Genomic DNA, 14,147 nt, shown 5'->3' on the forward strand with positions numbered 1-14,147 from the left:
TGTTTACTAGCTGTTGTAGTCAGACAACAGTGGCACTTCCTCTTGTCTTGTCCTTTTGCTACTTGTACAAAGGAGCTGACTGTCAACGAATCAACATGTGAGAGCTATCAGGCCACTGTCTAACAAATCCCTCTTACTACTCCACATTGCGGCATTCTGCGATTATATGACTAAAAAGTGGTCCAATTTCATGATCAAGAGCTAATTGATATTTTCAGTTGTTAATTTTTAGCTGTACAGTAGGATTACAGCTAGCAGAAGCCAAAGCGGTGAGAGGAGTCCAGATGGTTTGGATATTCCAGATGAATTAGCCATGGAAGGAAGTCTCGGTTTCCATCTTGCAATGAAACTTTAAATGAACATATGGCTGAAGTAACTGCAGCCAGAGTTTTCTTTTTGTTGTTTAACGGTTGAAGTTAAATGGAAAATACCTACTTTATTTTGTAAGAGTGTTTCTCTAACATTTCAGGATGGAACATATGACAGAAAACCAAAATTCTGTGGTGAAGAAAGTGCCTGTCAGGATTGTACACTCAGAGGGAGTCACAGAGAAGGAGAGCTGTCCGTTTCTGCAGCACAGCGATCTCCCCTCCATGGAGCCTGTGGCTCCTGCTTCAACCGGTCTCAGTAGTCTGGGAGCAGCGGGGCAGGACTCGGGCTTCTACGCCTTTACTCGCCAGAAGGAGGCTGACAGTAGTGCAGCAGCACAGATGGACCCAAAGCCCCAGAGAGACCCTTACATGAGTAGTGTGAGAGATCACATCACGTGCAGCAGTCAGACCACAGACGAATCCGGCAACAATGATGTACCAGCAACCAGAGGAACGTCTGAGGATCAGAAGAGAGAGGATCTGGCCAGGGACATCATGGGAAAAGATAAATCACTAGCTGATATCCTCGATAACAGAAAAATGACCACAATGGACTTGATGGAGGGAATCTTCCCTCAAGGGGAGCAGCTGTTGGATGGGGCTCACCAGCGCAGGAAGTTGCCCCCAAAGCAGACAGCCCCCCTGCCTGCTGAGGAAAGGTCAGCTCTACAGTAGTTATTGTATCTGTGGTAAACTAAGGTTCTTTACCTGCTGTACATAAAATACTCACCTCCCTCTACATGCACACATGGATTCATCCAACCACAGGCAGGCTGTCTGTCAAATAATTCACAAACAAATCAGGATGATTGAACGAAAGATTAGATAAATTTACCAAATTCTTCTCACCTGCTTATGTTTTGAACATTTTTACACTGTGAATAATTTTAATTTCAAAGCATTATAAGAAGAGTTTCTTACTACAGAGCTTCAAGTCAGGAATTGGCAAACTAGTTATATTTTTGAAATTGGTGACCTAAAATAAGAAAATTAAATCAACTTTATTTATAAATCACTTTTCATGCAAGAACTTGCAATGCAAATTGCTTTACAGAGTTAAAAATACAGAAAGAAAAACAATTACTAAGAAGGCCGCTCCCTCCATACTACACACACACACACACACACACACACACACACACACACACACACACACACACACACACACACACAAAATCATACGGAATCACACACAATCCGGAGACATGACATTGATATGAAAGTGTTTGTACTTAATGTAATTTGAGGAACTTTATTTCTTTTCATTTCAGGGAAAAGGAAGACGGCATGGCAGCGGCTGTCACCATGGTTACCAGCTCTACATATTACAGCACATCTGCTCCCAAAGCTGAGCTGCTCATTAAGATGAAGGACATGCAGGAGCAGGAACCAGAGGAGGAAGACACTGAAGACGAACTGGATATTGATCTGGCCAACAAGAAGGTAACAACCATCACTTTCATATTTAGTGTTCATGTGGGAACAAAATCCGACATTTTAGGAGTAAGCATGCTAGGAAAGTTTAGTTTCTCTTAGAAAGAAATGACATTAAGGCATGTCTTCTGTTTATGCAGCAAGAGCTGATTGACAGCCTCAGCAAGAAGCTTCAGGTTTTGCGGGAGGCCCGGGAGAGTCTTCAGGAGGACATCCTGGACAACAACGCTCTGGGAGATGAGGTGGAGGTCCACGTCCAGCAGGTGTGCAAACCCAATGAGCACGATAAGTTCCGGATGTTTGTGGGGGACCTGGACAAGGTGGTGAGCCTGCTGCTGTCCCTATCGGGTCGTCTGGCCAGGGTGGAGAATGCCCTCAACAGCCTGGAGGAGGATGCTACTGCTGAGGAGAGAGTGAGTGAATGTGAACCATGAAGAAAAAGATTTGCTTCCTGTGCTTTGTTCCTTGATACATCTCATCACATCCCTTCTTTCATCCACAGCACACATTGATTGAGAAGCGGAAGCTGTTAATTCGACAGCACGAGGACGCAAAAGAGCTGAAAGAGAATCTGGACCGTCGGGAGCGTGTGGTTTATGAAATTCTTGCCAACTATCTGGAGGAGGACACCCTCACAGACTACGAGCACTTTGTCAAGATGAAGTCTGCGCTCATCATCGAGCAGCGCAAACTGGAGGATAAAATCAAACTGGGCGAAGAACAGCTCAAGTGTCTGATGGACAGCCTGCCCATCGAGCAGAGGCTCACCTTCTGAGGATGTTGGCTACTTGAGCAAGTTGTCTGTAAGTAGCAGTGGAGGTGTGTGTCCAGCAGAGGGAGACAGAGCTGAGATGACCTGCTTTACTAGATATAGTTCTGTGAGGCCTCATCAGCCTACGGGGTACTGCTTCATATCTACTCTTACCCCAGCTGGACAGGACTGACACCATCCACAAGTCACTCCTTTGTGAAAGATGCTGCTTTTCCTGGCATCATCCAACCACTCTATCTACTGTGTTTGATGCCGTTTTCCTTTGTTGTATTATGTTTTTAGTAATTTATTTTAGCCTTTTCAATCCACACAGGAGGGGACAGTATTTTAACTGATTTAAGCCCTCAGATGTGTGTCACACGCTGGGCGACTAGAAGTATTTATCATGTTTTACATTTAAATAATTTCACATTCTGTACCTCTTTTCACTTAATCTAAAAGAACTGGCCAAATATTTCAACAAACACAAAGGGTTTTGTCAACATTAATAAACTAATGGCTGCTTAGAAGAAAGGTTTTTTTTGGCTACAATTTCACTGAAGAGCTTTTTCCTCTTCAATAAACCCCAGATGAACATGATGAAATGTTAGTGAATGATCCTGAAGAAAAGTTGTGCAGACACTGAGCATTTTAAAGAGCACTTGTTCACCTTCACTAAATGGAATAAAAGTTAGCACTTCAAATTCAGATTTATTCTCAAGTATAATCCACATTAGACGGGCCTTGAGTGTCGCCCATGGCACCATCTTTTAATCCACTAGTGCATGTTGCATCCGTCAGTGCTGCTCTGTTTAATTCACAGCCAAGAATAATAGCTTAGATTGTGAGATTGGAAGGTATCTGCTGATCAGGTGTGTATGTTATCTGATGAATTCACTGTGGTTTTATTATATTCTTGGAGCAGATGTTGAATCCATAGCTACCACATAGCTACTGTTCTTCCAGATGAATATATATTTTCTCAGCATTGTTGATGGCTTTTCAACAACTTACTGAGGTAAATCACTACAAAGCATTTTGTGCATTTTCATCATCAGTTTATCAATGTCTAAATTTCAGATGCTAATTTTGTTTTCTAACGGTGAACCCGATTGGGCGATGTGTTCTGTACATATGATGATGTTTGGTCACAGGCTTCCTGCTTTGCTTCAGCCTGACTCTTAACACTTAATCAGCTGAGCTCCTTTGTGTCAAATAAAGAGTCTGCTGGCCCTCACTGGAGTGTCTGATTGACTTCAGAATATGTTCCACTATCATTCATTAACTTCACCACTTCCTCCTGACCCCTGATAATGTGGACGCTGGTGACTTGACGAGGAATACCTCTAACATTAAGGTGCGGCGGCCGTCCTCATTTATCGGAGCGAGGTGAGAAAAATTATTCTGCTTCTCTTTGAGCAACTACAGGAGAGGTTTGGTGTTTACCAAAGAGAACGGGATCTCCCCATTCAGGTGAGTGAATCCACCAGAAGGGTCATCAGTTCACTCAGTTTATTATACTACTTATGTAAATCTTTCAATGGGCAAACATTAACTACAGTATTGAGTCGGTTTACCAACAGGTTACTGCAAAACAGGAACTACACCATTTATCCAAATCTGAATTTTAATCTTTGATGGTATTGGTGTTTATTTTACCAAACTTGCTAAGGTAATAGCTGCCTGACTGGAGCAGTAGAGTATTGAGGTTTTTACCCACACACCGTCCCTGTTCAGGATTCAGTGTCTTGAAAAAAAGTCTTCTTATACTGTTTGTATACTGAGCACTTGAATATTAAAAAGCTTTGAGTTTACTGGGTCAAACTGACCTTAAGTAGTTTATGTAATGTGTATGTTGCTGAGGTTTGGTAAAAGAGAGTTCTGCTTCATTTATTTAGTGGTCCCAGTAAAGAATATGTAGAGAAATGTTGAAATCTCATTTTAATGGTGAAATGCCTCTTGGCTACAGGACACCACAGTATCAGCATCTCATAGCAAAAGAATTGCATGCTTCATTTATTCATGGAGGCGTCTAAACACACAGATCATCTGTCAGACCAGGCAGATCTGAAAGAATGATTTAAGATCATTGCAGAGCATTTCCTTTCATGTTTTCAGAAATATGTTAGTGCTATCCTCACAAAAGGGCTTTTCTCTGGTTCAACAATGACTTTTCGCATTAGAGAGAATACAACAGTGATAGTTCGGGGACTCCTTTTCTCTAACTGTTATTCCTATACTTCTTTATGATGATGTTCCAGTATAAGAGTTCTGAGCTTTTTGATTCTGGAATTGAAGGTAAATTGGAGCAAATCATCTTTGTTTCATATTATCCATGTGTATTATTTCTATTTCCATATTTCCACATCTATTTTCCATTCTTCAATTTGTGATGTTATACAGTATTTCTAAGTGCCATTAAATGTGAGACTAATAATGAGTATAGAAATCAAACCTGACTTCATTCTAAGCTGCTTTAACACGCTGCAGATGTTTGTGTTTTCAGCAGGTGTGACGGATGTTTTGACTCTACCATGTCCACCATCGGCCTCTCTGAGCACCAACAGTCACACTGAGAAGCATGAGACACCTGGTTCACACAGCTCACTGGCAGTTCTTTGGCCTGACGTCCGGGTTTCTGGCGTGGATCCTCATCATGGCCACGGTTGGCATGAATGAGTGGCGTCTGTGGCAGGTACCCGATGTGTCTGTCATCACCTCGGGCGTGGCCTGGGTGGGCATCTGGAGGGTGTGTTTCAACAGCCCCCTCTTTCCTAAATTTGAGACCTGTCACAGCATCGGCATCTCAGATGGCTTTGCGCCGGCAGAGATCGCTGTGGCTCAGGTTCTGATGATGCTGGCGGTGATCTCCGGCATGGCGGCGAACATCAGTGCTGCGTCTGCCGTGAGGTTGGCCTACTTCTCCGTGGAGGATCGGAAGCACCTGAGGCTCAACTTCCTGCTGGCGGGGATGTTGTATATTCTGACAGCGGTGTTCTGTTTGATACCCCTGTTGTGGAACATGAGCTCGGTTCTGACCAACAGCACCATAGACTTTCCTCCTGACTTCCAGCTCTCTGCTCCGGTGAGGCAGCACGTCGGCCCAGCCATTGGAGTGGGAGTATTCGCCTCCGTCGTGATGCTCACCAGTGGGACGGTTTTCCTTTGCTACCGCTACGCCTGGACGGGCCTGAGCTCAGACCCACCCAAAGACATCAGGGACCCCCTCCACGGTGCCTGGACAGAAACGACCCTGTCACGGTCATCTGAACTTTCAAACAAGCGTGGGATGGATAATCCCACCTTTCACCATGGAGAAGCTTCATGATGGGAAATGACTCAGGAAGGATCATATGAAGCACAGTGGAGCTGAAACATAAAATATGTAACTGATTCAGAGGCTATAGAATGAGATAGAAGGATAGATACTGCAGTTTGCCTTTGTAGGGCAACTTTGTGCTGGATTTAAAAAAACAAAACAAAACAGCCAATTCAGATAGAATATCAAACCAGGTGTAAAAAAAAACCAAACTGAAATGTAAAATCAACTTTAAAAAAAGAATTCAGAATAATCTAAGTTGTGTTTTGGTTCATCAGTACCAACAACACCTTTCTCACATGATGAATTATTAACAGCAGTATCTTGATTGGCGTAAACAAGGGACTAGATTGTGTTTGACATGCAGTTCGAGGACACAGGTGTTCTGGATGTGTAAAACCACAGTTCAGGAACAGGTAATAATAAAGTTAATCTCTTGTGTTATCCAATCGTGTTGTCTGGAGTTATCGATCACTCTGACACGACCGATCGGTTTTATCACCACACAGAGGATATGAGATGAAATGTCAGGGTGTGGGCTTCTGAGGGGCCTCGCTGGGTCAGGTTGACGGAGGGTCCGGCTCATGTGACGTGGGTAGGAGGCTGACGAGAGCAGGCATGTGAGCATGGAGGGGGGGGGGGCACCTTAGTATTGTTGCCATGGAGGACTTACACACAGACACACGCTGTTGCCCAGTGGCCACCTTGGAGGCGGCGAGCTGCCGGGAAACAAAAGCCTCTCTTCATCCGAGCACAGATCTCCGTCAAAAACACGAGTTGCAGGAGAGGATGAAAGGTAGACCGGTTCTGATCGGTCTGCTGAGATCATCAGGTGCTTTATCAAAAAAAAGAGGAAAACTGCTTATTCTGTTCCAGTGATCTGTAACAGGACAAACACATTATTAACTGGATCAACCCTAACTCAACAAGATTCAGAAACATTCCTCTAGCCCAGATAAAAGATTTGGGAAAAGTATTTGAACATTCTCATTACATCTCTCTTTGTCTACAACACCCTCCCACGTCTTTCTTGCACATTCCCTTCTTCAGATAAGGCTGACATAAAACCTACAGCTGGTTCTATTTTATCTAATGGGTTAAGGTAAGTCATACACCGAATAAACTATAATGTTCAAAAGAGGAAACGTGATTAGAAAACAACGGAAGACAAAGTAAAGCATAGCGTAAGATAAAACACCTGTTAGCGTGAGCATGAGCTAATCTGTGCCCGCTACAGATTTACAGCGATGACCCCTGAGGACAGTTCATGACAGGTTGTTTTCTGTTAGTTATGTTCCACAGAGTTAACATTCCAAACAGGACTGAGTGATGAGTTGCATGTTAATTTCCTTCAATCAAATCCAAGACATTAAGATCATATAAAAATATTGCCAGGGTAAACGTTGTGTAATTATACTAAACAAATCTTGTGAAGTACAGAGCATCCTAATATACTTGAATGTGTGTGTTTTGTTTTGTTCTTTTGACACTTGGTGTAATAGCTATCATGACGCTACATCTCAGGTTGGAAAAATTTGTTTTTAACTCCACTCCTCAACAACAACAGGTGAATTTAAAAAAAACCAAAACAATTATAATTCAACTATTGTTAAAATCATTAGTCTGGTGTCCTCTATAGGAAGAAATAAAGGTGCAGCTCTTTGTCAAGCGTTTCCCTGTGGAACGCCTTGAGCAAGTAGTGAGTAACAATGCAATGCATCGTGGTCCTGTAATGGTCTGGACCACCATTAAATCAAGGTGTGTGTTGTTTTGGCCATACCTCACCACTCCAAGAAATATATGATCAAAACAAGTTGTTAACATTTTGACTGGGATCTGAACATCCAGCTGTATGTAAATGAACTAAACCAGCTCCATTATTATGGACACAAAAGAATGTATGTCTATAAGTGCCTGAGGATTAGAAATCTGAAAATGTCAAAACACTATTTCCCCACAGATTGAACACTTCTACTATTGATGCAATCAGTGTAATCAGTTGTTGATCAGTCGTCACATACAACACCTTTACTTGTGATATGTAGTGTTTTCTTCATCCCTTCCTGTGTGATGAGACACATGAGGAGCTTTGTTTTCAGATGCAGTGACTGTTATCACGATGCTTTATCTGTTAGCGTTAAGCAGTTGAAAATCTATTATACAATACTATAATTTAGATCATATCTTGACGTTTGAATCTCACCTTATCATCTGAACGGCCAATATGGAGGGTCATAGTGCATCAGTCATTTTAAAGGCAGTAAATCTGCTCATATTGTCCGTTGCTGTGAGCAGTTTCCTTATCAGCCTGTCTGAATGGGGTTCTTCATTTGCCATCTGATTGTTTTAATTCCTTTCAAGAAGACTGCATGCAATTTCCGGTGTTGCCAAGCCGCTCCCACAGTACTTACAATAATCAAAAAGAACATCTCTGCAGTTGTTTTCACTGCACTGGGAGACACCTCCTGTGAGAGGACGCCTCTAAATCCTCAATGCAAGGCCTGACAGGACCATTTTTATATTGTCTTTAGCTTCTTAGGTAACATTTGCTTCTGTGACAACATCATTATCACCGATTAACTTCATTCTGTAATTACTGACTATGCAAAATGTTCCAATGATCAGCTTTAAAACTGTTCTCCCCTCGCTGCAACAACACATATGTGTCTCTACCTGTGTGGATGTAGATGACAGGTATAGATGGAGTGCAGAGAGCAGCAGCGCCCTCTGACCTTTGGCAAATTTGTGTAATTATGTCAAAGTGAGTGCTGTGAGGGCAACCTGTTCTACATTCTTCACAGTACATGCTGCCCATTAGAGCATTCATTAAATACAGCTTAGCTCAGCAAGTGACCAGGAAATCTGATGGAATTAGTCTCAAGCTGTGTTTCCACCGCTGCAGACACACCTAACTGACCGAGGCGACTGTTTTCAGTCACCCCACTCTTCTGCTGAGCTGGCTGTCTGCAGCGACCAGTGACCACTCCAGACCAAAATAAGATAGGGTTAGGGTTAGGGTTAGGGGTTAGGGTTAGGGTTAGGGGTTAGGGGTTAGGGTTAGGGTTAGGGGTTAGGGTTAGGGTTAGGGTTAGGGTTAGGGTTAGGGTTAGGGTGTTAGGGTTAGGGTTAGGGTTAGGGGGTTAGGGTTAGGTTTAGGGTTAGGGTTAGGTTAGGGTTAGGGTTAGGGGGTTAGGGTTAGGGTTAGGGTTAGGGTTAGGGGGTTAGGGTTAGGGTTAGGGTTAGTTGTTTCCACCTCTCACGGAAAGACCTATCATTTGGACTCATGCCACAGCTTCTCATTGTACAGGCAAAAGATAAAAGAAATGATCGTATTCAGCATATTTCAACATCAAATGCAAAAATATTTTTATTATCATTTTCAAATGAAAAAAAGACAATTTACGGAATAGAATTTCAATAGAATTCTTTATATGAATCATCTGAATGTGCTCCACAGCACAGCATTTAAGCAAATAACTTGTGTTTTCTATGTAGTTTAGTATCAATAATAATTTACAACCACAGCATTTTAAACAAAGTCCTATGAAACACTCTAGAAACAATATTGTATTCTTTGTCTGCATAAATACGAAGAAATATATTCTGACACTACCCCAGAGTAAGGAAAATAAATCATTTTATAAAACATATGTTAAAAAAATAGTCATTTTTACTGGTCACAGCAGGTTTTCGGAAAATTTAGTGTTAAATTGTGCAGGTATAGATTGTGCAAGACAACGGCAACACATATTCAGTGGAGCTTTGGTGGATTTTGTTCTATAAAGTTTCATTTTCAATGTTTTCTAAAGCTGTTTTCATCAAAATCCACAAGTGGAAGCAAGCCTCATACAAGATGCTGCCTTTAAAGACCCATTTGTTTATATCATTATATTAAAGCAGTTTGAAGTGCAGTTCTACGGGTCATTGAGTTGTGCTGTCAGTTCCTAAACAGGTAATAATTTCATCGCTTGTGCTTTATTAAATATACTCTGCACGCTTCTTGAAGGAAACATCGGTACTCATGACCTGGTATCTCCGCTGCAGGACAGGCTGAGGCTCCACCTGGGAATATAAGCAAGAGGTGACCAGAAGGACCCCGGCCACAATAAAAAAAAACCCTCCGGCCCATCCACAGAAAAGGGCATCGCCAAACTCCCACCGTGGCACCACATCAGGTACAGTATCATCAAAGAAATGTATCACAGCTAAATGGGCCATGTAGGACACTGGAATAAGACACAGCACTCCAGAAATCATTGCCATCACCCCGCCGATGACGGTTAAAGTCCTCTTGGTTCTGTAGCCTCCGTGTCCCTTACAGCTGTTCACCAAGTAGAGTCCAGGAATGGCCACCAGCATTCCCAGCATGCCCACAGCCAGGGATGCACACATGAGGATGCGCGCCAGCTTCAGGTCTCTGGACAGGCCCAGCAAGCTGTCATAAGCTCTGCACTCCATTCCTCCAACATCCTGGACCACGCACGTCTCCCACAGACCCAGCTCGTAGCTCTCCACCGGCAGCAGCGTGGTGGACATGGTCAGCCACTGCGGTAAAATAGTGGTGGCTAAAGCGCACAGCCACGCTCCAACATACACCAGCATGCCAAGCAGCTCCACAGCACAGGCGCAGGCGTCCATCTCTCGTTCTCGCTCTGGTCACGCTTGACAGAGCCACAAGAGGTCTTCTTCTCTGGACGCACTCGAGATGGAGAGGCCTGTGGATGTCAGTCAGGAATGAAGCTGCCCAGAACACCTGGTGGTTAGAGTTGACTGCTCCGGTGCTGGATTGTGAGCGCTTTCACAAATAGTTCCCACTCAGAGGAGAACACATTTTCTGTTGCAGGGAGGAGAGGGGGCCTGTTGGGCCCTCCCCTTTGTGGTCCTCCTGCTCCCGCTGCTGTGCCAATGAGCAGCAGGAGCTGAAATCCCAAAGGCAGACATGCAGACAGTATGTAATCTAGTACATTTTTATGTATGAAATGAACTCCCTGATGTCCATTCATGTTCATCCTGTGTGGCCTGACAAAGACAACAAGGCAGCTGTATGAATAAACAATTGTGGGCCAACTCACGACAGCACGGTCAAACCATTATTTATGAATGCCAATCAAAGATAAGCTTCTCAGAACCTGAGCTGCCTTCAAAAATACCATACAACTCTACTTTAAAACATGTGTTAGAGATTTTGACTCCTTTCAACAACAATCAGTTCTGTCCTCAAAGTGTACATCTGGACTTATGACATCATAGCCATAAATAAGCTATTATTAATGTACAATGAAGTCTTCCAGGGGAAATAATTCAAGTATTGTCAGTGCCATAAAATGACACAAAGGAGATAAAATGTGAAATGTCTCACAATTAATAAAAACAGTTAATATACTTTAGAATCGATCATGATAGCCAGGTCAGAGTCAGGCTTTGTGCTGCATGTGACTACAACAGAAGCAGCAGTGTGTTCTCGCATGAACACTACGTAGCTTGTGGGAAACGATCGTAGGAGGCAAGAGATCAAAACTGTGATGAGAACAAATGTCTTCCAGCCATAAACACACACAGAGGTACACAAGCAGGAACAAACACACCAACAAAAATGCACAGATAAGACCCCCAGACTGCCACACTCCTCCTTCTCCGTCAACTCAGCTGACTGCTCTGACGTCTTTACAGAGACCCAACACATTCCCGTGCACGCACACACACACACACACGCACACACACACACGCACACGCGCACACACACGCACACACACGCACACACACGCACACACACTACAAGGTTTTGTAGGTTTTCAAGCTGCACCAATGGCTGGTAATGACTCAAAGCACAGAATTCCTTCAGGAGACAAATGAATTAATAACAGTAATAGTTATTAATAGTTACGACATGCTGTAATTTTACCTGTGGAAAGTCTTTGGATCTTCAGAGAGATTGTGATGGAATGACATTTGTCCTAAGAAGTAGCAACATAAATCACCCCTGTGGAGTTCAGGCACTGGCGGTGGAGGTGGCCAATGACTCTGTTGAGACTGGTGAAATGATGAAATTGGTAAATATGTTTTGCGAAGTGGCGGATGTGGATAACAACAGAACTAATCCAAAGTTACACACAATATTTTAAAAAGTCAGTAGCAATGTGATATGGATCAATGTGACCAGCTGATCAGAACAGCTGATATCTGATATGAAAACCTCAGTCAATAACCAGTGGAAATTCAGACTGATGTGTGAGATGTGATTGACAGACATATGCTATGGAATAAGTATGCCAAAGAATAGACTTAACAACTTAACTTTTTCTAGAAATGTCATGGTAGTCTATGGAAATTATGGAAATTCCCAATGAAACAATAGTTGATACTAAAATCAGTGAATCAAAAATCTGAATAAAAGTTACAGCTAGGTGAAAAAAAGTCTTGTTGTTGTAGTTCCTGCTGGTTGCAGATAGTGGTCATCAAAAAACCTCTATCCACAGTATCAAACTCATGCATTACCACTAAAGAAATACTGTACAGTATGTGATTCAACCTATAGGTGTGATTTATCTACCAATAGAAATGTTGACTGGTATTGTGTATTACACGGTAATTTAATACTCATTATTTTAGTGGCCATTCATGACTATAAATGAAGAACCTTTTATTTAATTTAAATTCTTCCAACGTCAACAAACATGTACCTTAGGTGAATTGGCCAGTCCCAAATTCAAAGTCAAAGTCAAAGTCAGCTTTATTGTCAAATGTACCATGTATGCACGACATACAGCACAGATGAAATTGTAGTCCTCTCTGACCCACGGTAGACAGTACAACAGGCAGTACAACACAGACAGTACAACAGGCAGTACAACACAGGTAGTACAACACGGGACAACACAGACAGTACAACACATGCAGTGCAACAAGCAGTACTACACAAGCAGTACAACACAGGCAGTACAAGACAGGCAGTACAACACAGGCAGTGCAACAAGCAGTACAACACAGACAGTACAGCACGAAGTATAAGACAAAACACAAGGGATGGTTAACATCTCTATACAAGGTTCAGTAGGTTCAGTAGGTGTGAGTGTGTACGTGAGTGTCTGTCTGTCATGTATGTGCCTCAGTGGTGCACTGATGTCGCACCAAGAGTGTCCCCTGCCTCACATGCCCAGTCGGTTGGAATAGGCTCCAGCATCCCGCGACCCGCGACAGCGTATGAAGCGGATATAGAAAACCAATTAATGAATGGAGGAATTATCAAATGACTGACATCAGACCTATTAAAGCACGAACTAGAATAATAAAATCTTAGAATGAGATTCTCATTCAGAATGGCTTCACAAGACACGATTAATTTTCAGTGAACTTGACTGACATATAAATTTCATGACGGGAAAAAGTTTTGTTAAAAATGACAGAATAGATCTTGCTGCAACGTAATTAATGGTGAAGGGTTTATAAATAGGTATAGCTTGTGGTCAGACCACACCACCCTGATGGTGCTAGATTCAAACATTTTGAAAATCCCTGCGTATTGCATTGAACTTCAAATCCATAGATTTGTATATTTTCTGCCCCTTTGAAAATGCCTACTAAGTTGTGATCCTGAAGAACAGAGATATTTATTTAGTGTTAAGTAATAGTCATTTTCATCATTATAGTCAAATTCTGAATGAATAAATGTCGACTCACATAATCCCTCACCTTCTGATTCTTAGAATTTATATTAGTTACTCAGCAGTTGTCCATGAAAGAAAAAAAATACCCAAACATATTTTATGGTTTCATTAGTGTTTCATCAAATATATGATATAGTTTTTACTGCTTGTTAGTTGTATTACTGTTTATTTTATTGTTATTGTCTGGATAAATCACGCACATACAAGTTTATATAAATGTCAGTACAGTATGTGTTTACAGCCGCTTTGTAACGTGGTGTAGTTGTAGTTGCTATAGAAGACACCAGGTGGCGCTGCTGCACTAGTTTAAACCTGTCTGTAAACAGCGAACCCTGCGGCCGTCTATTCTCTGGATTTAAACTACACTAAACTCCTGTCAACAACAAACACGCTTATAACCAGACACGTTTTACACATTGACAGTGATAAATTATTGATTATATGAAGTTAATATTCAGTTTTGTCAGCAAATCCACAGGTTGTTATTTGAACACGGAACTCTCCTGTGAGAGACGTTTAATGCTGTTTCTACCCTCACCGCTTGTCTGGATGATCGTTGAGGTAAACCATTAAATACACGTTACCAACTTTATTTTCACAACTTCCAT

At 42.2% G+C, this 14,147-nt stretch overlaps 3 protein-coding genes across 5 annotated transcripts in view; 2 read left to right on the forward strand and 1 right to left on the reverse strand.

Annotated features, from left to right (window-relative positions):
* Nucleotides 1-3,808, forward strand: part of shroom2a (shroom family member 2a) — a 32,779-nt gene extending 28,971 nt beyond the window's left edge. For all 3 annotated transcript variants that reach the window (XM_068319823.1, XM_068319824.1, XM_068319825.1), the window contains 4 exons: nucleotides 470-1,030; nucleotides 1,643-1,814; nucleotides 1,946-2,218; nucleotides 2,308-3,808. In XM_068319823.1, the coding sequence (XP_068175924.1) occupies nucleotides 470-1,030; nucleotides 1,643-1,814; nucleotides 1,946-2,218; nucleotides 2,308-2,580 (1,279 nt within the window). In that variant the 3' untranslated portion in view covers nucleotides 2,581-3,808. The remainder of the gene's footprint in view (nucleotides 1-469; nucleotides 1,031-1,642; nucleotides 1,815-1,945; nucleotides 2,219-2,307) is intronic.
* A 122-nt stretch (nucleotides 3,809-3,930) lies between these two features.
* Nucleotides 3,931-6,631, forward strand: cldn34a (claudin 34a). The gene is made up of 2 exons (XM_068319827.1): nucleotides 3,931-4,029; nucleotides 5,066-6,631. The coding sequence occupies exon 2, from the start codon at nucleotides 5,138-5,140 to the stop codon at nucleotides 5,882-5,884; it is 747 nt and encodes a 248-aa protein (XP_068175928.1). The 5' UTR covers nucleotides 3,931-4,029; nucleotides 5,066-5,137; the 3' UTR covers nucleotides 5,885-6,631.
* A 2,617-nt stretch (nucleotides 6,632-9,248) lies between these two features.
* On the reverse strand, nucleotides 9,249-12,176 carry LOC137598432 (putative claudin-24). Its single transcript, XM_068318537.1, has 2 exons — nucleotides 11,778-12,176; nucleotides 9,249-10,894 (listed from the first exon to the last, which is right to left on the reverse strand). Exon 2 carries the CDS (start codon nucleotides 10,511-10,513, stop codon nucleotides 9,854-9,856), a length of 660 nt encoding a protein of 219 aa, XP_068174638.1. The 5' UTR covers nucleotides 10,514-10,894; nucleotides 11,778-12,176; the 3' UTR covers nucleotides 9,249-9,853.
* Nucleotides 12,177-14,147: the final 1,971 nt, after the last annotated feature.

This window comes from Antennarius striatus, chromosome 7 (assembly GCF_040054535.1).
Source record: "Antennarius striatus isolate MH-2024 chromosome 7, ASM4005453v1, whole genome shotgun sequence".
Lineage (NCBI taxonomy): Eukaryota > Metazoa > Chordata > Actinopteri > Lophiiformes > Antennariidae > Antennarius > Antennarius striatus.

Coding starts and splice junctions, on each gene's coding strand:
- cldn34a (XM_068319827.1), top strand. CDS start 5,138: ATGAGACACCTGGTTCACACAGCTCACTGGCAGTTCTTTGGCCTGACG.
- LOC137598432 (XM_068318537.1), bottom strand. CDS start 10,513: ATGGACGCCTGCGCCTGTGCTGTGGAGCTGCTTGGCATGCTGGTGTAT.